At 42.8% G+C, this 24,412-nt stretch overlaps 1 protein-coding gene across 7 annotated transcripts in view; it reads right to left on the bottom strand.

Annotated features, from left to right (window-relative positions):
• DGCR2 (DiGeorge syndrome critical region gene 2) overlaps positions 1-24,412 on the bottom strand; it is a 53,457-nt gene that overhangs the window by 12,589 nt on the left and 16,456 nt on the right. Inside the window, exons 2-6 of one of the 7 annotated variants that reach the window (XM_033174189.1) lie at positions 20,392-20,424; positions 9,768-9,890; positions 4,112-4,237; positions 3,343-3,562; positions 2,386-2,462 (exon numbers count right to left, since the gene is read on the bottom strand). In XM_033174189.1, the coding sequence (XP_033030080.1) occupies positions 2,386-2,462; positions 3,343-3,562; positions 4,112-4,237; positions 9,768-9,890; positions 20,392-20,424 (579 nt within the window). The remainder of the gene's footprint in view (positions 1-2,385; positions 2,463-3,342; positions 3,563-4,111; positions 4,238-9,767; positions 9,891-20,391; positions 20,425-24,412) is intronic. The other 6 variants (XM_033174190.1, XM_033174193.1, XM_033174191.1 and 3 more) reach the window with 6 other exon arrangements.

Below are 24,412 nucleotides of genomic sequence, written 5' to 3'. Positions count from 1 at the left end.
ATTTCAAGCTATTGTGGCTATATTTCTATTCCAAAGAAATTCAGGGGCGTTTCCATGCGCTGCTCTGGTTCGCCAGAAGCGGCTTAGTCATGCTGGCCACATGACCCGGAAGCTGTCTGCGGACAAACACCGGCTCCCTTGGCCTATAGAGCGAGATGAGCACCGCAACCCCAGAGTCGTCCGCAACTGGACCTAATGGTCAGGGGTACCTTTACCTTTGATGTTAAAAGAAGGTGTTGCAAACATTGACTTTATTCTCAAAGTGTGCAAAACCAGGCTCCTGCTCATAGAGTCCTTGCTCTTTAAATTCAAACAGCATACATCTTTTTTTTTTAATTGCATTTCTTTCCAAAGAAGGCCAAAGCAGGTTAAGGGAAGTATAAATCCAGTGGATTAGCACTCAAAGAGGGACATATACAGTGGTACCTCGGTTTAAGAACAGCCCTGTTTATAAATGAGCGGTTTACGAACTCCACAAAGCCGGAAGTAGTGTTCTGGTTTGCGAACTTTACCTCGGTCTAAGAACAGAATCCAAATGGTGGAAGGGCACTGGCGGTGGGAGGCCTTACAGGGCAGTTTATGGTTCCATGGTATTTTATTTTCTTGTATCTGACCAAAGAGCCAACCAAAGTTGTTGACCTTTTTTTTTAGGATTGAAGTTGGTGAGTTTTTTTTTAGGATTTTACCCCAGGAAATAAACTGTCACAGGGGCCGGATTAAACTGACCGGAGGGCCACATTAGGCCCCCGAAACAGACTTTGAACATGCCTGTTTTAGGATGATATTGTGTTTTCAAAACTGTCAGAAAGCACCCCAAGTAACACTTAAATGGGAATGCAGAAACTCTTGCATAAATAAAATAGGCTGGCTGAACACTGTGCAACCTCCAAGTTTACAAAGCTGGAGTACAGGAAAGGGAACCTTTAAAGAAGGGTATACACTGATGTAGAATCATAGAATTGTAGTTGGAAGGGACCCCAAGGGACATCTAGTCCAACCCCCCCCCCCCGAAATGCAGGTACCACTGCTAAAGAATCCCTGACAGACGGTTGTCTACTTAAAAACCTCAAATGAAGGAGAGTCCATCACCTTCCAAGGGAGTTCATTCCACTGTCAAACAGCTCTTCCCATCAGAAAAGTCTTCCTAATGTTTAGTGAGAATCTCATTTCTTGTAGTTTGAATCCATCAGTTCTGATTCCTAAATGCCAAAACTTCTGACTAGTAGAAGCTTTGATTTCTCATGTGTTAGGACAGGCAAGCAATTTCTTTCACACAAAATGATTTCCTCATTCAAACATGTCACATAATTGTCAACTGTTGAGCAATCCCTTTTGCTTTTTGCTCCTTTTATAGATTAGCATTTAAACAACCAATCAAAAGCCAATTGCTTTCAGCAGTTCTGCCGCCAGATGGCAGTATTATTATTGCTAGCTTTGGGAGGAAAGCAGGATTACCCCAAAAAACATTATGCCAGCCTTTGTTAAACAAAGGCTTTAAATACTTGATCAGATTTCCTTATCACTGTGCTGATGCTTAGACCACCAACCACACTAAAATACAAAGTTGTATTAAAGGTAAAGGGACCCGTTACCATTAGGTCCAGTCGTATCCGACTCTGGGGCTGCAGCGTTCATCTTGCATTACTGGCCGAGGGAGCCGGCATACAGCTTCCGGGTCATGTGGCCAGAATGACTAAGCCGCTTCTGGTGAACCACAGCAGCGCACGGAAACGCTGTTTACCTTCCCGCTGGAGCGGTACCTATTTATCTACTTGCACTTTGACGTACTTTCAAACTGCTAGCTGGGCAGGAACTGGGACCAAGCAACGGGAACTCACCCCATCGTGGGGATTCAAACTGCCGACCTTCTGATCAGCAAGCCCTAGGATCTGTGGTTTAACCCACAGTGCCACCCGTGTATTAGGTCCCCATAAATCCAAAGAGACTGGCCGAAATATTTTCTTGAGGCTAGGTTTGGAGAGGAGGACTGGGTGGTGCAGAAAGGCACTCAAGAACTGTGAAAACTTCTGTAAGATGTGGTTAGCAGCAAAAAATCCACCTGGCACCTTCTCTGATAACTTTACAAGACCATGTAAAGACTTAGCTGTTTTCATGGGCCTTTTGTTTAGAGGGAGATGGTGTTGTTTTGTTAATAGTGTGCTGCCCAAACTTCCTATGGCTATTATGGGGATTGTTGTTTTGGATAATGTAATTATTTATATTAAATGTCTTCTATGTCATTTGGAGACCTTTGGGCAACAAGCAACTAGAAAGCCATCATTAATAACATTAACAACAGCAACAGCAACACAAACACATGCTTTAGATGGCATCAATTCTTAGCCAAGCGGCACAAGAGCTCATCTCTCATTTCTTGGGTCTTACCTTTGTAAGCAACCTCCCAATGACCTTCCAGAGAATGATTTCTGTTTGTGATGACATACTGGTATCCAACCCAGAACCTACAATCAGAAATGTGTAAGCTTTGTAAACTCTAGGGAGAAAAAAACCAATTATGCAAAAAAGCTAAATCCTTAAAGGTAAGTTGAAAAGCTCCTAAGCATGGTTAATAAGCTCTTCTCTTTTCTGAGGTTTCCTATTTAGACAAGCAGAAAGCTAACTGTCACTAACATGTACAATCCTTGCAAAGGCTAAGGAACACCAGAGCCATGTTAATGTTGCTGTGAATCTCAGTTAAACCTTCAAATCCAGTATTTTGCAACGCAATCTCTTCCCATCACATAGACTGGGAAGAGTGATTTAAGGCCCCATTAGTGTTATGCATTTAAAGGAGCTATCACATCACTTATAACAGTCATGGCTTCCCCCCAAAGAATCCAGGCGATTGTAGTTTGTCCAGCCCCCTGCCATTCCCCCTCCCCTCCCAGCACATTAACTCCCTAGAGCTTCCCCTTCCATGAAACTATTCAGCTCATTTTCCACTTTCCCAACCCCACTCCTTCACGCAAATCCAGGAATGTGATGTGCTAATACAAATCCTGCAATGGGGACTGCGTGATGACAACCTTACATTTTTATGTATATATGAAGATCAAATATATATATCAAACACCCACACACCCACACCCTAGTTTGTTTATTTTCAAGAACGCAATGTATATAAAGAAACAAGAATTAAAATGGTGCACCCATCCAATCCCCCACCCCCCGTCAATGAGCATCTAGATTTCTCGATACCTGCATTAAGGCATGGATTCCATACTAGTTTGGATCTTCACATAGTGTAATGTAGCATGTCCTATATTTATCCTTAACATATCCACCCATAATCACCCATGTGTTGCCAGTGGGAATTCAGTTCTTCCATGCATGCTCACTCACCTACTCTGGTCTTTCCTCCCAAAGGCCTTATCTTGCGAGTCCCACTCCTGCTGCAAGATAAACTTGAGCTCCTGGTCAGTTGTAAAAGTGGCCAGGGATCCATTCACCCTCTGACAGGTCTGGACGGCGTCCCAGTAGTTCTCGCCACTTAAGTACACTCTGTAGCAGCTGGCCGTGCCCTCGTAGTGATGCCATTCTGACGGGCACTTCCCTAGGAAACATAAAGGAGAGAAGGGAAACAATCCCCCCCAGTTAGGATCTCAACCTGATTCATCACTTCTGAAAACATTAGCATCAGCCCAGTCCTCACTGGGTGGAAAGCCCACATGTCTACAATTTTTCTCATGCAATTGATGTGTCTCCTGCCTTTGTACAGAACACTAGAATCCAGCCACAAAAAAATTAGGGGCTTCGAGAAAGAAACACCCACATTTCCCCACACAGGCAAGCAAGAGGCATCATGACAGTTCAAGAATACAACCCAGCCAGGGCATGGAACAGAAGTGGTGCGGCCTAGGGAGAATCTCAAAAGCCAGACAGAGCTGCCTGGCCTGAGGTTCCCCATTCCTGCGTTATACTTTATTCTAAATGTTAAGAGAATCTGATCACAGAAACAGCTCAGACTAAATCGCCAAGGGACATTAGGGAGCTTTAATATAAGATACTTTGCGCACACGGAAGCACTTTTAAGAAGCATGTCCCTAGACCTGCAGCTGGCAGCTGGCAACTTAGGGGGAATTTCAGCCCTGCTTCCAAGTCTGCAACTTACTGCTGAACCGCACTGGCTGTGCCACATTGACGGTGTGGAAGCGGGTCGTGTCCCCTCCTCTTCCGCGATTGTGCCTGGAATCCACATTATCCTTCCCGTGGTAAGTGCGCTGGTCCCCAGTAAAATCTAAAAGTGAGACACAGCCCATTCTTAGTGACAGTGTGAAAACCATTAGCTTTTTCTTTTTTTTCATTCAGCTGCTGAAAGGGAAATAGTCATAAATCCTTCCCAACATTCAAACGGGCAAAGACCGCTCCAAGTGAGCACAGGCAAATGGAAGATTCTTAGGCTACAGAGAACAGACCGAAATTTCCAAAAAGAGTGTTATGGCAGGTGTGGGGAACCCATAATCCTGTGGTCCTCCCAACAGCCTTGCCCCGGCATAGATTGGCTACCTCATAATTTAGGTTACTGTAATATACTTACTACGTATGAGGCAATCCTTGTGCCTGGTTCAGAAGCCACAGCTAGTGCAAAACGCAACTGCAGGGGTGATTTTGTGGGACACCCAGGTTTACACATGTTACAACCGTGTTGAAAGATTTGTGCTGGTTCTCTATTAGCTACCAGGCAAAAATCGAGGTTTTGTTGTCGTCATTAAAGCTCGAACAAATTGGGACCTAGATACCTAGCAGATTGCTGGTACAAATGAGTCAGTTTTGAGACCTCCCCAAAATACCCTGATGGTCATTACATGACCGTAAAATTGTCAGTTGATGCAGTTATAGAAGCTAAGCCCCAAATGGCACCTTAAATCTTGGTTACAGCCACTACAGCAGAATGTCTATTCGCCAAAGGGTTGGACTAGATGACTATTTACATCCTTCCAGTGCTACAATTCTACGATTCTATTATCTCAACTACACTGCTCGACTATAGCTTGCTCTTACAGTGGTGCCTCACCAAGACGAAATTAATTCGTTCCGCGAGTCATTTCGTATTGTGAAAATTTCATCTTGCGAAGCACGGTTTCCCATAGGAATGCATTGGGGGGGATCGCAAAACGTTTTCGTATTGCGAAGCACGACCATAGAAAAATTCGTCTTGCGAGTCACCTAAAAAACCGCAAAACCCTTTCGTCTAGCAAGTTTTTCGTTGCGCGAGGCATTCGTCTTGCGAGGTACCACTGTACAACAATTCACTTCTCCCAGTGTGCAAGGAGAAACACGCAGAGTGGAAATGGAAATGGTATTAACTAAGGCAGAGGTATTTAAGCTGTGGTCACCAACCTGGCACCCAGCAATCTCCAGTGGAACGTGCTCTCTCAAGTAGTTCATGGGGCAGAGACACTGATGACCTTTCAAACCTTCCTTAACATGGGTCATGGACAATAAAGATCTGATCTGATTTACCCCTTGCTGCCATTTGCTGCCAGACTCTGCCAACCTGAAAGTGGTAGCCACATCCACTCGCAAATCAGCACAGACACACGTATGATGATTTGAAAATGATGCAGGGTTGTACCCAGTGTTAGCCATACTGACGGACGCAGGTGCAGGGACGCGGGTAGCGCTGTGGTCTAAACCAGTGTTTTTCAACCTTTTTTGGGCAAAGGCACACTTGTTTCATGAAAAAAATCACAAGGCACACCACCATTAGAAAATGTTTAAAAAAATTAACTCTGTGCCTATATTGACTATATATAAAGTAATTCTCTTGAATAGGAATCAAATAAACACAAATCTTTCAAATTTTTCCCACGGAACACCAGGCAACATCTCACGGCACACTAGTGTGCCGCGGAACAGTGGTTGAAAAACACTGGTCTAAACCATCAAGACTCAGGCTTGCCAGTTGCAAGGTCGGCAGTTCAAATACACACAACAAGGTGAGCTCCTGTTGCTCTGTCCCAGCTCCTGCCAAACTAGCAGTTTGAAAGCATCCCGGTGTGAATAGATAAATAGGTACTGCTGCGGTGGGAAGGTAAACAGTGTTTAGTCATGCTGGCCACATGACCCAAAAAAGCTGTCTGTGGACAAACACCAGCTCCCACGGCCTGAAAGTAAGATTAGCGCTGAACTCCTAAATTGAATTCAACTGGACCTAGCCATCCTGGGGTCCTTTACATTTACCATACTCAAAACAGACCCACTGAAAGTAGCAGAGTTGACCAACCTATGCCCACTTCAGTGGCTCTACTCAAATTTAGTAGGATGCAACCCCTGTTGTTTCTTTGAGCACAAAAAGCCTTCCAGGATTAACAGTTAATAGAATCAACTGTAGATCAACTGTAGTGTTGGAAGGGACAACGAGGGTCATCTAGTCAAACCCTCTGCGATAATAGAAATCTTTTGTGGAATGTTGTGCTCCAGTCCCATGCTCTACTGACTGAGCCAAAATGGAAAGCATTAAGAAACAGGGTGGTTAAGACATGGTTTAGGGAAGCTTTTAATGTTTAATAGATTATTGTATTTTAATATTCTGTTGGAAGCCGCCCAGAGTGGCTGGGGAAACCCAGCCAGATGGGCGGGGTATAAGTAAATTATTTATTATTATTATTATTATTATTAGTTGTTGTTGTTGTTGTGCAGAGCTGTTTACATTCACTGTGTGGAATTACAGCTCTGCTGTTCTCCTCTGAAAGTTCTTTGGCCAGGAGGGCAAAGGGGATCACACTTCGAAGAGTTCATGGAACAGTCAGCAAAAGCTGGAGTCACAGCTCTTTGACCTCTTGCACGGACGCAAAATCTGCAAATGTTTTGTCAGCACTACAACACATTCACTCACTTTGTGCACGGCCAGCTTACTTGCCCTTTGCCCCCTACAGCAGAAAAGAAATTGATAATAGGGCTGTCAGAAAAATGTGAAATTGCAAAAGAAGGGGTCATGGAGGGGAGCTTAAGACTGCCAGGAAAGTGAAAGACAACTCATCTATCTCTGCTTAAGTTTCCACGGAGAGATGACATCTTAAAGAGCTTCACTGGAGACCCAGTTCAGTGTCCCTGCTTTCTGAAACAAAGCGAGTGGCTGCCAGGGAGAGGACTTTCTCACTAGGAAAGAGCCAAAGTGCCTTAAAACATTTATAAAAAACTAGTACACAGTAACTGCACAAGATTGTATTGAGCTATAACATTTTCATTGTGGTGCTACTTTTTAAAAAAAACAAAAACAAAAACAAAAACAGCCATTAAACCTCTGCAAAGTATTCAGAGCCACCAAGACTGAATGTCTGGGGAGGGAAGCATTTGATTTGGCACCGAGTAAATAAATAGGGGGAAGAAGAAACAATTTCCATTTACTGTGTTCATAAAGTTGGACAAGAAACTTAAACAGCCACGGCAATAATACACAAGGCTCTAGGTGTTGTGACGCTGATACTACTGCTATTTGAACTGGTAAAATCTGCCGATCTCCAAAAAAAGACCCAGAGGGACATTATTTCATGTGACTAAGACTTACAGCAAAAGAAAAGGAGCTGTGAATACATGCTATGCAAATCTTCCCAGTAATTTCGAGCACACAGGCAAGTTAGCAGCAGCCAGTGACTTCATCCCCTTTTTGAGCAAAAGATCAAAGATACAAAACTGCTGAGCTACAGATGCTCCTAGTTATTTGAGTTTGATGTTAAGAAAAAGAAAATGTTTTGAGTGTCGGGGGCTTAAAGTTAAGCTGGATTTTAACAGAATTTGGTTGTTAAAAATAAAATTTGTACAGTGAGCAGAAGGAGTCTCTTTTTTGCCGGGTGTGTGTGTGTGTGTGACAGTGATATAAAGCTGGCAAATAATGAGTATGCACTCAGAATGCCTTAACCGTTCTGTCTGCTGCTCACATGCCATGTGGGTTAAGCTCCCTCCACTGGAATGGAGGAAGTAATGATTCCCACCAAGACACATTTAAGACCCCCCCCCAAATTTGTGGAAATGGAATGGGTGTAACTGTCTTGACATTTTTTATCCCTACAGTACAGACATTATGGCTTTACAGCCCCTTAGATTGCATACCTGACACCCAGGGTTAGAAACTCAGATATATAAGCTAGGCGCCAAACTCTCAGCTTCTCTACCCAATGCAAGCTGCCTTCCTACCATCACATAGCAGAATCTCCCTATTCCTGGCCTGCTGTGCTCAGATTCGCTTATGTAGGCATATACATAGCAGAGTTGTTTTAAATCAAAATGCCTAGAAACAGCTGCTATGTTATGAATTAGGACTGTCAAGACAAGCAGAGCTCTCCATCTGTACTGAACACAAATGGTGAAGACAGGAAAATAGCTGGCAACTGTCCACAGATGATAAAAAAGTATCTCTCTTATGTAATCTTGCCAGGCACTTTGATTATACTGAACTCCACACTGCATATTCTCTCTCTTCCAAGGATTCTGAATTTCCAACTTCGGAAGAAGCCAGCTTCAAAAAATAATGATGCATCCACACGTTAAGAGGCATCACACTTGATATTAAACATGACTCATCCAAAGGTGTTTCCGTGTGAAATCTGAAAAGCATGCCATTCAAAAGTGAAAACAAAATTAAAATTAAAAAAAATTCCTTCCAGTAGCACCTTAGAGACCAACTAAGTTTGTTCTTGGTATGAGCTTTCGTGTGCATGCACGCTTCTTCAGACACACTGAAACAGAACTACTGGAAGGAATTTATTTATTTTTTATTTTGTTTTGACTATGGCAGACCAACACAGCTACCTACCTGTAACTGAAAAATAGAGTTATGACTCTAGCTTTTTCAGACGTGTACAGACTAATTGGATAGAAAGCCCCCATAAAAGGGCACCAATGTGTTCGGGTAAACCCTGAAATACAGCCCACAAATAGCAGTAAAGGGGGAAATTAAACTTCAGCCTCTGAGAAGAAATGAAGTTGCAACAGGAATTCTCAGACAAAATTTCCTAACAAGAATTTACTTGCAAAAATGTAGTAAGTGCCATAAAACTTTCCTGATGGTGTGGTACATCATCATTATTATTACTATTATTATTATTATTATTATTATTAAACACAGTATTAGATTATAACAGCTTACAGTCACAAGGTGGGTCCTAAAAATATATGCCCAGAGTGTCAGAGCCAGAGTAAAGAGGCGCATCTTCAGCATTTACCAAAAGCTCTAAAGTGAAGATGCCAGGCACATCTCTGTGGGGAGTCACAGCTCAGAGGCCGCAACAGAGAACTGGCCTCTCCTGGGCCACCACCCACTGAAATTCTGAGGACAGAGGAACTGCCAAGGGAGCCTCTTTCTGCTCATCTCAGCAGCCAAGAGGATGTGTAGCGAAGGAGGCAAGTCTTTCAGCTATTTGGGGCCTGAGTCATTTAGGGCTTTAAACACTAACAGAAGCACCTTAAATTGACCCAGAAAAGAACTGGGAACCGGTGCAGCTGTTTTACAACAGGGTTTTATATGAGATCTAAACGAAACCCCAGCCTGTAATCTGGCTGCTCCATTTTGGAGCAACTGAAGTTTTCAAGTCATCTTTAAGGGCCGCCCCACATACAAGCAATCAGTGAAAGCCAGTGAATTAGGGCACTGCCCCACCAACCTGAGCCTGTCCTCAGCCACCAAACTTCTTATTCATCATCATCATCATTACTATTTATTCAGTATATATCCCACTTTACCTGCCTCCCCCACCCGCAACCAGTACTAATGATCACCAACCATCACTGCATACAATTCTTTCTTCTTCTTTTTTAGGTGCACTTACTTGGGCAGTCAACTTCGTCACTCTCATCCTCACAGGTGGGCCATCCATCACACTGCCAGTTCAATGGGATGCACTGGATGGAGCCACTGCGACAAGCGAATTGCCCTGGGATGCAGCGCAGTTCTGCAAAACACAAGGAGGAGGAAGCTGAAGGTTTCAAACGAGAACAATTGCTTAAAATAATAGATCTACTAGGAAACGTCGGGCTAATATCCCCACTGTACAAGTACAAAAAGCTTAACCCCTTACAGTTGTTTATGAGTTTTCTAGGGTGAATATAGTGGACAAGACATGATATACAATGACCAGAAGGAAGTTTTACCAGTTGGTGGTTGTTTTTAATATAGCTGAAAAGCAAGCGTGACTTCACTGAAATAAATAAACACTCTGGAGACCTAGGGCTGATGTGCATCATGGTCTGGTTTGCACATAACGCTAAACCAGGGTTTAATGGCTTAGTGTTATGTGTAAACTCAGCAATTTATAAACTATGATAAAGGTTCACGCATTAACCAAGGTCTACAGTTTGTTTATAACCCTTACTGTTAACCACAAGCTTAGTGGTATGTATGAACCTGGACCTCCTCCTCCGCTATAGCTGGGTTGTAGCTCACTTCAATAAAATATAAATATTTTTTATTAAAAAAAAACTATAGCTGAGCTGTAGCTGCTCAAAAACTGCAGAGCCCTGAGTGAAGTCTTTGCTTGCAACAAGGTCCTACTTACTTTCCGCAAGTATTCTTGGAACTACAGCTCACAAAAGCTACCTTACCAGTGTGACTGAAAGCGTCTGTTCAAATTACCCATTTTGCAAGTGTCAGAAGACACACCCTTTGCAGGGCATGTGGGGTGATCAAAAGCTTGCCAGCTTTTATAGTATGGATTTTTCAGGCAAGGTAACAGGAGGCAAAAAGTTTAGTCTAAACTAGATACCGTGTTTCTCCTAAAATAAGACATAGCCATAAAATAAGCCATAGCAGGATTTCCATGCATTTGCGAAATATAAGCCGTTCCCCGAAAATAAGCCATACCCCAAAAATAAGCCATAGTGACGCAGCACCTCCCATTAAAACAGCCTGGAGAGGCGTGGCTATGCAGCGTACCGATGCGACGCGGTTAAAATAAGACATCCCCTGAAAATAAGCCATACTGTGTTTTGTTGAGGGGGGGGAAATATAAGACGGTGTCTTATTTTAGGAGAAACACGGTACATACAACAAAGGCAACAAAAACATGGCAGCACAGGTAAGACATCCTTAAAAGGCCCAGCAAGGCAAAATATGGGTGCTAATATATTAATTAAACCAATGGGGGTTGAATTAGATGACCCTTGGGTCCCTTCGAACTATACAATTCTATGAATGTACAATTTATGTACCTGTGTATACAAATAGTTCAGCAGTACCCTCATACTGTTATTCAAAAGTAAAGTTCAACAAGTGTACATTCTATATATCTGGGTATAGAATAGATGAGTTATGCAAATCAAGTGCACACTCTTTCACACTAAGACAAGTGCCTGCATAGAGCTATCTTATACCTATGTTCAGTGCAGAGTGTTAACAAGTCAAATGTTAGTAATCAGAGGACTGAAACTGCTTATCAGCCTGGATCAAAAGTTACGCAAGCCTAGCAGTTCATCTAGGAAAGCTGTAGCTCATTGGCAGGGAAATTGTTTTGCATGCAGAAGATCTCAGGGTTCAGTCCCTGGCATCTCCTGGTAGTCCTCACTGTGGACAATACTGAGCTAGATGGACTAAGTTGCATAAGGCAGCTTCCTATGAACTGAACCAACAAAGTGGGTTTGCGCTGTGCACACCAGCCTCATGGAAAAGATCCATTGAACAGGTTCTAAAAACTGCACATGCTCAGTGCACAATCTTGGGGAGCATTTGGATCTCTACAAGGTAGCATGTGCACTGCTGAATGCTGTCTCTCCCACACTACTCAACACTAGGTCTCTGCACACCTTCCAGGGCAGATCTACCTGCCAAACCCCATTCCGGAATGCAATCTTCTGGAGTGGGGAATTCTCTAAAGCAGGAGTTGGGGGGGGGCGTGGTCCTCCACCCGATGTTTTGAACTACAGCTTCAATCAGCTTCATCACAGCCTATGGTCAGGAAGCTGAGGTTGCAGTTTGGCAACATTCTGCAGGCCACAGGTTCCCCACCCCTGAATAAATCAAGTGAGAGAAAGGAAATGTTGCCATTGCCAAACAAATAAAGTAATTTCTATCATACTGTGAGGCTGGGGAGGGGGGGGAGCTCCAGATTTCTGGAAAGAAAGTGGCAGTCAGCATCAATATTTCAGTTACAAATACTGTACCCTTAAAACCAATGAGTCATTCCTGAAAAAAAGTTAAATAAACCTGCCCTTGGTATCAAGAGTTTCCCATATATATTAGCCATTGCTAGACTTCTCTCCTTGCCAAATATTCTGAGACAAAAGCAGGTAGAATGGCTCAATAAAAATATAGAGCAGCTATAAATTCCTGAAATTGAAAATGCTGCAAGTACAATTTAAATATCTAGAGGTTAATCAAGTTTAGAGTCCTCTTATTGAATTATCAAAAAGCTCTCAATGTCCACTATGAACCTGAACCTGTGAGGACAGCAGAGAAAGGGATGCCATAGCAGACAGACTTATGTGACCATTCAATTGGCAGACAGTCATTAACCTTGACAAGATCACCTTTGCAGCACAGCAGGAAAAGTCCATCTCATTACAGTTCAAATCAGTTAAGGCTTGCAGCAAGTATCTGCCAGTACTTTGACACTTAAAAACATTAAATGTTATTCTCCTCCGAAGTGAACTAGGTGTTTCCTAAATTGGCATTAATATCAAAGGCAGAATCAGTCTGACATCCTGGAAATGTTCGAGCTTAAGGAGTCCTTGCTTTCAATGCATGCAATCCTATGTTTACAAGTCAAAGCAGAATTTTTAAAAACCCTATTTTAACACACACTAGTTATTCTTACTGTTGCGTTTCCTTCAGAGTTAAAAAGTGATTTACAAAATTTGCTTTGCTTCAAGGTCGCGTGCAAAAAGACAGGTCAAACTCACTTAGGAGGCAATCAGAACAGAGGGTACCCACACATAAAATAGGTAATAAGAGAAATAAATAAGTTTCATGATAGCATGAAAGGCTCTCTGTTAAGGAGCAGGAAAGCAGCTCAAGAAAGAGGGTGGGAATAAAAATAGGCCTTCCTTGCCTGACACACCGCCTACTCGGGATGAACATTGAGGTCACAAAGACAGCTAAGAACTCAGACCTGCCAGACTGCTATAGACAACAATGCAAGGTTACAACACTGCCAGAAAACCTTTGACTCATTTGCGGGTGCATGCTTGTTTTGTTTTCATATTATTATAATTATCATAGTCAAAGATGTATTGCTCTGCTTTCCTTTGGACCACACCAGCGAGGCCTAGAAGTGGATCTTGTCTAGGCAGCCCAAGACCTGCAGATACACTGCCCAGGCTTGTCCCCCAGGGAGGTCGCTTCAGCAAAAACAATACAGGAGGCAACAGTTATGAGTTACAGGTCTTTGCAGCCCCAGCAGGCGTTGCGATTCTCCGGTTCCCCAAGGAGCATTCCACTGTCTCTCAAGACAGACGAATGCCAGCAACAACAGCGAAAGAAAAATAGCACAATTGGGCAAAGCTAAAAGTCATACCCATCCAGAAGCAAAGGAAAGTTGGAATGCCAAACTCAGAGTTTGGGTTCTGTATAAACACACTTCACAAGATGAAGGAAAGATGGCTGCTATATAGATTATCACCAGAACTCAAGAACACGCAATCCACGATCAAACTCCCATCATCGCCATCTTGTGGGTTAAAGGGGGGGGGGCTTCTAAACTAGGGCATCTTACTACTTGGGTTTATAGGCTCTGTGGTCACTCATCTCCATGTCTGTAACTTAGGATGCTAACAGTACAGAAACTCGAAATTCAAACTAAAAGTGTCTTGTGTCACAACAAGAAAGGTGCATGCATTTTTAAACCTTCTGTTCAACATCATGTGTGAACCAGGCTAGTGTCTAAAACCATCTCTCCATAGCCCAGGAGTCAGCAAACGTTTTCAGCAGGGGGCCAGTCCACTGTCCCTCAGACCTTGTGGGGGGCTGGACTATTTGGGGGGGGGGGGACAATGAACCAATTCCTATGCCCCAGAAATAACCCAGAGATGCATTTTAAATAAAAGGACACATTCTACTCATATAAAAACACGCTGATTCCCGGACCGTCCACGGGCCAGATTTAGAAGGCGATTGGGCCAGATCCGGGCCCCGGGCCTTAGTTTGCCTACCCATGCCATAGCCTTTAACTTCTGCTCCCTGCCACTCCTTCATTTGTCTGACAAATGTAAATGAAAGGGCTTGTCCTTTTTGGCGCAATTGTTGCACAATGGCTATCTATCAGTAGGCACTTCATATATAATAACTATTGTTATTTAAGTCATCTCTCATCTCAAAGAAATACATAGAAGTGGACAGGGGCTCTGTTGACTGACAACTCAGTGGTACAGCAAGTTGCTCTAAGTACAAGAAGGCCCCAAGTTTAATCCCCAGCATCTCCAGTTAAAAGGATCTCAGGAAGCAGGAGTACCAGGAGAGATCCTCTGCTTGAGACAATGGAAAGTCACCATCAGAGTAGAGCTAAAAGGGGCCTAATAAACCTAAGCAGCAATATACAACTTTTAGTCATTTCCAAGAGTAAATTCAGAGGCTAAACAATGAGATTTTAAAGGTCTGGGAGAATACAAATGGCTTTGTTTGCGAACAAAACGTCACTGACGAAGGCACCAGGAGAACCTCTCTGAGAAGAGCATTTCATAAACAGGGTGCCACTGCTAAGAAGGCCCTTTATAGCAACCTGCCATACCTACATTCGTTGTTCCGCCCATATCCTAGGTTTAAGCTGCCATTCAGGTCCTAGCTTTCATATCTCAGTTTCTAACACTGCTCAGTTGGTGAGGATACTCAACACAGAGCCACTGTAGATTAGCTCATAGAACAGGCAGGTACATACCCTTCAGATACTGTGGCCCCATATCAATTCAGAGCCTCAAAAGTCAAAAACAGCACTTCGAACTGGGAGCAGAAAGGAACAGGCAACCAGTGAAGATAATGGGAGCTCTAGCAAAACTTCAATGGGGCATCTACATTTTGCATTCTAGATTTTGAACTAACTACCAAAATACAAAACAGATATGATGCACCAGCACATTTGAGAATGGTACGCAAACTTTATTTTAAAATGCAGTTTGTCCTGGAGAAATAATCGGAAGCAGAGTCCCGGTTACAGCTGTCAGTTTGATGCACTTCTCCAAGGAAAGCAATTTAAGCATGCATGTGCAGCCTTTCATGGAAGCACATGCGTGGACTCTGTACGTGCTCTGGAATTCATGCCCAAGTGAAAAACAAAGTAGAATGTGTCCCAAAGACTTGATGCAACACCGAATAAATGCACAAAATGCTGTTTCACTTAATCATCCCAGGGCTTCAGATCAAGAAGCCAGCTCACATTTTTAGGATGAAGCAGCTGCTCTCTTTTTCAGAGCTGCTGCATCTCAGGACTGGCCATATAATCTTATTCATGTATTCTTCAATCTCTCCCTTTTAGCCATGTAGAGCAAAGAATAAACATTTACATGATGTGATTGCCAGCCTACCACGAACAGCTCATTACATTCAGCAGCTATTGGTTTGGGGTTTCTAGCAGCACAGAAGCCAGCTAAGTATTACTTTTGTTTGAAATAAGACTTTTTAAAGGAAATAACAGCTGCAGTCCTTTGCTAAGTATCTGACAATGCAAGCATTTTGATGCGATGGGACATTGTTAGGAGGCTAAAGTTGTTAGCAACACAGCCAACTGTTAAGCATTATTCCACAATGAAGTTTATGCATGATGAGCATGTAAGATGTGAAGACCGTTTGTCTCAAAGAAATCTTTAGTAGTTCAACATACGTTCTACATGTGACCAGGTCCTATATGTCAGCCTTTCCCAATTTGGTGCCCTCCAGATGTTTGCACTGAACCTCCCATCAGTTTCAGCAACACATCGTGCTGGCTTGGACTGGTGCAGGTTGTAGTCCAAAACATCTGGAGGGCACCAGGTGGGGGTGGTTAAATATGCATATGAACACACACACACAAGTCGCACTGAATTCAACAGGTCATGACTGTATACAAAGACCATAGGGCAAAGTCTTGGAAGTACTGATCTTCCTAAAAAGTATTTGAAGGTCCACCCTAAGGTGACAGAACTACATGACCAGAAGGCAGCCTTTGCCAAGCCTCTTACACAGTTCTAAAAGCAAGCACTTCCAGGTCCCCATATGTTGGACTACAACTCCCATCAACCCCAGCTGGTTAAGTCAATGGTCAGGGACAATGAGAGCTGTTGTGTTATGGTTAATAGTGTTGGGCAATGACCTGGGAGACCAGGGTTTGAATTCCCACTCAGCAATGAAGTTCACTGGGTCATGTCGGGCCAGTTCCTGTCTCTCAGCCTAACCAACTCACAGGGTTGTTGTGACGACAAAATAAGGAGGGAAGAATCATGTACACCACCCTGAGATCCTTGGAGGAAAAAGTGGCATTTCATGTATTAAATAAGCAAAAGTACATCTGCAAATTGACCTAGAGAATGCCATGAAAAGGACTACACACAGGGCAAGTAATATGTTTATGTTCTCAGCTATCCTGATCCACAACTCAAGACAACGACATTCATGTCCATCTCTTCACATCTGAGAGCTTACCTGAGGAATCCCAACCATGAAAAACAGTCACCACCTTTCCATTCAAATGATGAAAAAGAACTTCCCAAGCACAGTTTGTAATCCAGGAGCAACCAGACAAAACAGACCAAAGCTGTTACCATCGACAACAGAGACAAATGTAAGGTCCTACACTTAGGCAGGAAGAATCAGCTGCACAAATAAGATAGGGGACACCATGTGAAAAGGATCTAGGGGTCTTAGTAGACCACAAGCTTATCATCAGTCAACAGTGTGATGCAGCATCAACAGCAGTATAGTGTCATGATCAAAGGAAGTAACAGTCCCACTCTATTCTGCCTTGGTCAGATCACACCTAGAATACTGTGTCTAGTTCTGGGTGGCACAATTCAAGGATACTGACAAGCTGGAACGTGTGCAAAGGAGGGCAACCAAGATGATCAAGGATCTGGAAACCATAAGGTAAACCCTTATGAGGGACAGAAGAGATAGCTGGGTATGTTCAGCCTGGAAATGAAGAGACTGAGATATGATAGCCATCTTCAAATATCTAAAAGGCTGTCACATGGAAGATGGAGCAAGCTTGTTTTCTCCGGCTCTTGAGGGTAGGACCCAAACCAATGGATTCAAGTTACAAGAAAGGAGTTTCAAACTAAACATCAGGAAAAACTTTCTGACAGTAAGAGATGTTCAACAGTGGCACAGACATCCTTGAAAGGTTGTGGACTCTGCTTCCCTGGAGGTTTTTAAGCAAAGGTTGGATAGCCATCTGTCATGTATGATCTAGTTGAGATTCCTGCACTGCAGAATCCTGGACTAGATGATCCCTTCCAGCTCTACTATTCTATGATTCTTTGAGACATCCCTAGATCCCAACCCCTTGACCACTGTTCTCTTCAGCTTTGCACAGTCTGTTCATGCCTCTACTGCTTGAGATCAAAACATGCACTGCAATGCAGCCACTGCAGAACCAATGGGAGATTAAAAGGAAAGCAGAGAGCTGGACGCTTCAAGCAAGCCCTCCAGCGTTTCACAGATGAGAACTAGGATAGGCTTTTATCACAACAATCAGCACACCAGAAAGGACTCCTAAGACCCTGCCCCCTCGCCCCTATTGTTCACTGCCGGTGGTGTACCACACTTCCTTTATGTTCACACTGATAAAAAACTGGAATGAGTTCTACCAATTCTGAAGCTGGGCGAGTGCATGTTCTTATGCCAAAAAATGTGACTGTCCCTACAGTAGGACATTAACAGTTAGCAGCTGCAGTATAAGAAACTGCAGCAGGCTGTAGACCAGGGGTTGTCAAATTTTTTGGACCAGTGGGCACATTTTGAATTTTGAACGAGTGCTGCAGATTGCCGAGGAGGCATGGCGAAATACAACAGAGCTGCCTCCCATGGGGAGCAGAGGCATGGCATAACACAAAATTAGACAATACAGCCATGGTGAAGCTTTTCCCATAACTGTATGTCCATACTATAAAAGGCTTAGCCTATTGTATTTACGCCTGCCATGCAGCCACTAAAGGCACAGGAAACCTGCTCCCTCCCCCATGCCAACACTAGATCAAAGTCTGGGATGCCCCATTAAAAACATATAGATTTCGAAGCAGCGTTCGAAATTAGCCAAGCGTCAGGCGCATTTTGCACCTGGCTATCAGTCACTGTCTCCACCATCTGGAGGTGCATGCCTGGGGATCCTTGGATCTTGACTGTTTTCACACACTAGCAACACAGGATGTAGAATTCTACAGTGGTACCTCTGGTTAAGGAATTAATTTGTTCTGGAGGTCCGTTCTTAAGCTCAAACCGTTCTTATCCTGAGCCACGCTTTCACTAATGGGGCCTCCTGCTGCTACAACACCGCAGGCGTGCAACTTCCATTTGCATCCTGGGGCAAAGTTCACAGCCTGGAGCAGCTACCTGAAGCGTTTGTAACCAGAAGTGTTACCACTGTATCAGTTATATTTTATCTGCACAATCAGAATGAATTTCAGGAATCAAAAGGTCACAATGAAAAATACGACTTTTGAGCTGCCTGGTCCAAAAATGGCAACCAGGCATTCTGTTTTGGCAATGGTAACCCTGATTTAAGGAGCCATTTGGCACCTAGCTTATATATCTGAGTTTGTGACACTGACAGTGGTCGTGCTCATGCGCTTACTTGCATGAAAGAAACAGGGCAAGTTGAAGTGTAAGCATTAGCTGAACCACTTCAAGCTCTCCAAGCAAATCCTTCAGCAGAGGAAAAGCTTCCAAATCCTAATAGCATGACTATTAAGCAACCATATTAAGTTAAAACTACTGGACAAGTCTGAGGGAGTTAGCATAACCATGAAAGCTTCTCACATCTTTGGGCTGGATTTCCAACAGCTACCATGTCATATTTGGCAACTGATGGGATGAGCTCAAGGAGTATGGATTCATAGCAGAGGCTTTTCAGCAGCCCTCATATGTCGGCAGGTTGGTTTTTTTTTTAAATGAAAGACATCTTGACAGTATAGCAAGCTGTGTCAAGCAAAATGTCAAGCCTGCATTGTGCGATTCAAGGGCTTTCTTAAAGAGTTTGAGGCAGATTCGAGTTCTTCCAACATATAAAAAAAAAGCTAAATAAAGTAACAGAAATGGCATATGAGAAGTTCTACAAAGAGTTTTCTGCACCAAATTTAATGAAATGCATCAAGGCTTTCAAGATTTCCTTTAAGAAAAAGATATGACGCATGGAAATAAAATGGCTGGGATGCAAATACCTAGGAGACGCCTTCCGTGCACTCAGCAGAATGATCAGGGGAGCCCTTTCCACAAAGTCCACTCATCCCTGCACCACAAGTGTCACTCCTGAATTTGGAGAATCTTTTGAAGCAGGTGTGGGGAGTCCTCTGGGCCTGCAGATGCCGCTGAACTACAACTCCCATCATCCCTGGCCACTGGCTATGCTTGCTGAGGCTTATGGGAGTTGTAATTCAGCAACATCTACAGGGTCACACCTGCTTTGGATCAACTGCCTCAATAACATAAGAGTCCTGCTTGATCATCATTTATAAAGGCATCTAAAAAAATTAAGTAGTGTGGCAGGAAGTACATCACAAAACAGTCCCTGCCCACATGCTTGCATTGTAATAGACACAATACAGTCGTACCTCGGGTTATGTACGCTCCGGGTTACGTACTTTTCGGGTTACAAACTCCGGTAACCTGGAAGCGCAACCCGGAGCGCACACAACGCACAGATGCGCAGAAGCATTCTGCGTTTGTGCATGCGCAAACAGCTACTTCCGGGTTTTTCGCGTGCTTGTTCGGGTTGCATACTTTTCGGGTTACGAACTGTAACCTTGAACCAATTACGTACGCAACCCGGGGTACCACTGTACAGCAGCAGGAGAGGAATAGAGAGGGAAGCAAGCAAATGCAGACCAAACTTCTCCTCCTAGTCTACCTATCTGCTGGCCACAGTAGCCAATCATACGTATCTGAGAAGTCCACCAGCAGGGCTTGAATGAACAGCCTCCCCACCAACTAGCATTCAGAGTTCTATTGCCTCTGAAGCTGGAGGTTTCATTTAGCTATCATGGTCAACAGCTGTAATCAGACCCACCTTCCAGGTATTTGCCTGTTTGTCTTTCAGAGCTATCTATTCTACTCTGCTGTTCCATAAGCTAATTACATATTGCATAAAATACTTCGTCCTGAATCTACTGTACCAATTTAGTTTATTAGTGGATCCTGTGTCCTACTGCTAGAATGTAATATGCAGAACACACTGGGCATCAAAAAGAAAAGCATGGCACAAAATTATTAAATTCAAAAGCTGTAAACACCATTTGGTTAGGTTATCTGATCCTGTCAACAATCCGTCCACATCAAACACTCACCTGAAAGAAGTCTTGCCAGAGCTAGTCTTGCACCTGCAGGTTGAAATGTAAAAGAAAACTTACAAAAGAATAGGAGACTTAAATGTACCAATATCAGAGAGGTCAACTGCCCCTTAAAAAATGAAATATGGATGGAGGCATGAAACTAATCTACTTCAACAAGGTAGGCCTACACATACCTGGTAAAGCATAAAGTCAAATGAAATATGGATGGAGGCATGAAACTAATTTACTTCAACAAGGTACACATACCTGCTAAAGCATAGAGTCAAATGTATTTCATGAGCACAATGCAGACCTTCCAAAGGAAAGGTCATGTTGGAAAGAGTGTGTGGGCATATTCAACTAACCACCACCACACAGCTCAACAATGCACTCTGACAATTACCTGCATTAGTACATTACTAGCCTCATTCATACATCGCTGTAAGCCACCTTTAATAGTTTACCACGAGCAGACCAATTTCGCTCACTTTGCTCCTTCCCGCAACTGGGGAGGGATCCACAATCCCTGGCTTATTGTTATGTTTCATCAGTGTATGCTTTGCCCAGACAAACCATGATCAGTAAGCCAAGAGTAAACCTTGACTACAGATCATGGTTTGTTTGAAACAACAGAACCCATGATCCCAAGTCAGACAAAATGCTCAATCAGGGATTGTGATTTATTCCCCCCCCCCACACACACACACACATATGCTGGCGAGCAGCAGCAAAGTGGGGGAGAGCAGCATGTTCACACTAAGCCATTAACCATGGTTTACAGTGATGTGCAAACTGGGCTGTTGTTTTAGCCACATTTCAAGTCCCACATCCATGCCGGTGTTAGAAACTCAATATATAAGCTAGGCGCCAGGTACCACCTTAAACCTAAGTCATGGTCATCACCACGGAATGTCTGTTCGCCAGGGGGTTGGACTAGATGACCCTTGGGGTCAAATGATACAATTCCATGATTCTATGATTGTGTGATCTCAACTACATTGTTTGACCGTAGCTTGCTCTTACAACAATTCACTTGTTCTAGTATGCAAGAAGGAGAAACACACACAGTGGAAATGGAAATGGTATTAACTATGGACTAAGGCAGAGGTTTCTAAGCTGTGGTTGCCAACCTGGTGCCCAGCAATCTCCACATGGTCGCAATTGGACCTGTGCCAGTAGCCAAACGTGCCTGGTGAATTTTGAACACTGATCAGTGCTACAGGTTGGGGACCATTGGGTCTATATCTGAATGTACCCTTTTGCCCAGCATGCCTTTGAAAAGAATATTGGATGGGCCATATTCTCAAATAAACAAGCAAACACCTGGTTGGTTCCAGGTCAAGTGGTGGTGTAACACAGTGGGTGAGAGCATCCTGCTTCCCAGGATAACATCAGGAAAACCTCAGCAACATATGGAGGAAACCGCTTTTCCCAACTGGAATTCAGAAGTATATTGACTTTTATGTTCCAACATAGCCAATAGCCATTGTTCTCCAGTGCAGCTTTCCCCCAACCAATAAACTCACTAAATGTAAGCTACTTTTTTTTTTTTTAGCCCTCACATCTGCATCACAGGGGTAATATTGTTCTATCTTAAATAGCTGTTGCGAGGATTGCTGAGAAACACTTGGAACATTTGGAGTCCACAATATGTGCACACCTTAAATATGCTTACATGCTAACAAGTGGCACAAAGAAAACAGATCCAAGTCTCTACATCCCGGCAGGTTACACTTCAAGCAGTTTAAATTAAAGGCAGACAAGCCATGTCTTATTGCACCCTTTTCATCTGCTCTTAAATGCGCATGACGAAACTCACAACATATTATTTTAAAAATTAAGGCTATGCTGGTAATCCTTCTGACTGTATAAAGTCATATCTTCAAAGAAATTTAAGAGGAGAACACAGAGAACATTTGTAGGAGTCCCAGACATTGGATAGCAAGACTCTTTGATCGGCTGTACTGGGACAGGGGGGAGAGATGATGTTCAGATTGGGTGAAGGGGACTGTTGTACTCCGTCGATCTTGCCAAATCGTGTCCTCAGAGCAGCATTCAACCACTGCAGCTGTGCCACCATACAAGAGTTCTAATACAGGTTAACTACAGAATGGTTGGCTAGGCTCCAACACACATAATTTATGTTTATGGAGGAAGTTATGTTTTATGTTCATACAGAATAGAGAACAACACAGACAGTGTTGCAGGTACGGCACCCCCTGGTCGGAATACTTTGGGACCAGACAATTATGCAAGATCGTGCTTTGCTTCTGCAAGTTTCCTTACGCAATTTCACCATATTAGTTGCTTTAAAATAAACAGTGATGTTGCCACCTTAGGAAAAAAAATGTTTCTAATCATCCACAGGGTTAGATCCAGAGAAAAATGAGCTGAAAGCGGGATGATAAAAGCAATTTTTTTCGGCATCCCCATAATAAGCCTCTCGTGAGGATCAGCGGTCTTGCTGAATGACTGCAATGTGGCAAGAATGGTGATCGAATCATGTGGAGGCAACATCAGTGACCAGACATTGTCGGCGAAGATCACTTCTAATAAGCGCCCTTCAGCACACTTATCTCTGCCTCTGCAATATTTAGCACAGGTTTTCCAAACCTTTTGAGTTCACCGACCCCTTGATGAGCTTATAAAGTTATCATTGACCCCAACAAAAAAATTTCGGAAAGGAAAATGAAGTCAAGAAAGATCATCAATCACCATTACTAGAGATGTGAAGGTCTGGAAAAAAACGGAAAAATTTGGGGGGGGGACACCGGTTTTTTCCTGGTTTTTTCCTAAAGCCTTTTTTGTTTTTTCCCGAAAAATTGGGAAAATTGAAAAAAATAGATTATGGAATGTTTTATTTTAACATGATGAATACAACATTTTTAAGATAAGGGGTTCAAATATTTTATAAATCGTTTCTAAAAAATATGTATGGTATCAGATTATTCTAATTTCTGTGAGAACAAGCAAGTCATAGGTTACAAACTGAACTCTCCAATGCAAGAACAAGATACATTTCTTCCTTTAGGAGGTGCTGTTGTCACCAGAAAAGAAAAAGGTTTCAGTTTTGTTTTTGCATGTGTGTGGTATGCATTGGTTCTGTTCCTCTTCACTAGGCCTCAAAGCACTGGAAGAAAATATAGAGCAACAAAAAGGGCCTGAAAGTATATACTTAATTACAGCTCAGAAAATGATTCTGATTAAATTTCATGCCCATTCATTGAAATTTAGTCCCACTTCCATCTTCAGTTCTTTTTATGAGAATTTGTTTTTTAAATACTGTGGAGAGGAAATATAATTGTTACTTCTGGATTTTTTGAAATTGTTTTGTGGAGTTTTTTTTTTTTTTTTTTGTTCTACATAAACTAGTAACCAGTTCAGGAGATTGTTGCTCCATTTGTTACAAATACATATAAATATTATTTAAAAAGTAAATACTGTTTGTAATAATTGTTTGGATACACTATATTTTAATATGATAGTTGTGATAATTTTATGCCCATTAAAATTGTCCATAGTTATATTTTATATTTCTAAAGTAACAGAATGACTTTCAATCTGGAAAAGAAAAAAGAAGTGCTAATGTAGCATTTTTTTCAATTTTTCCAAAAATTTCCGTTTTTTTCGGGGGGGGGAGGAACAGGGAAAAAACGTTTTTTTCCCGAGCTTTAAAAATTTCTGGAAATTTTACATCTCTAACCATTACTAAGAATCATTAAGATACAGGGAATACTTTAGTATTGTGGAAGCATCTTATTATTAAACATGGAGGTTTCTCATTGGCAAGAGATGTGTACTCTGTACACGCCCTTTATTTCTGAGGCCCATAGCCCCTCATTATATATTTTTCACTGTAGCTCACAAACTTATTTTTCACCCCTCCTTTTTCATGGGTGCCCTTTCCACCCATAAGAATTTTATTCACTCCCTGTAACAGCCCAACAACCACTGAGGGGAGGAGGTCAATATTGACCACTCTGTTTCAGTAGGCAGGAATCAGAAATATTCTGCCGGTCTTGTGCCCTGCAATATC

This window comes from Lacerta agilis, chromosome 17 (assembly GCF_009819535.1).
Source record: "Lacerta agilis isolate rLacAgi1 chromosome 17, rLacAgi1.pri, whole genome shotgun sequence".
Taxonomy (NCBI): Eukaryota; Metazoa; Chordata; class Lepidosauria; order Squamata; family Lacertidae; genus Lacerta; species Lacerta agilis.
Note: the sequence above shows the minus strand (reverse complement) of the source record. Positions and strands in the feature narration are given on the sequence as shown.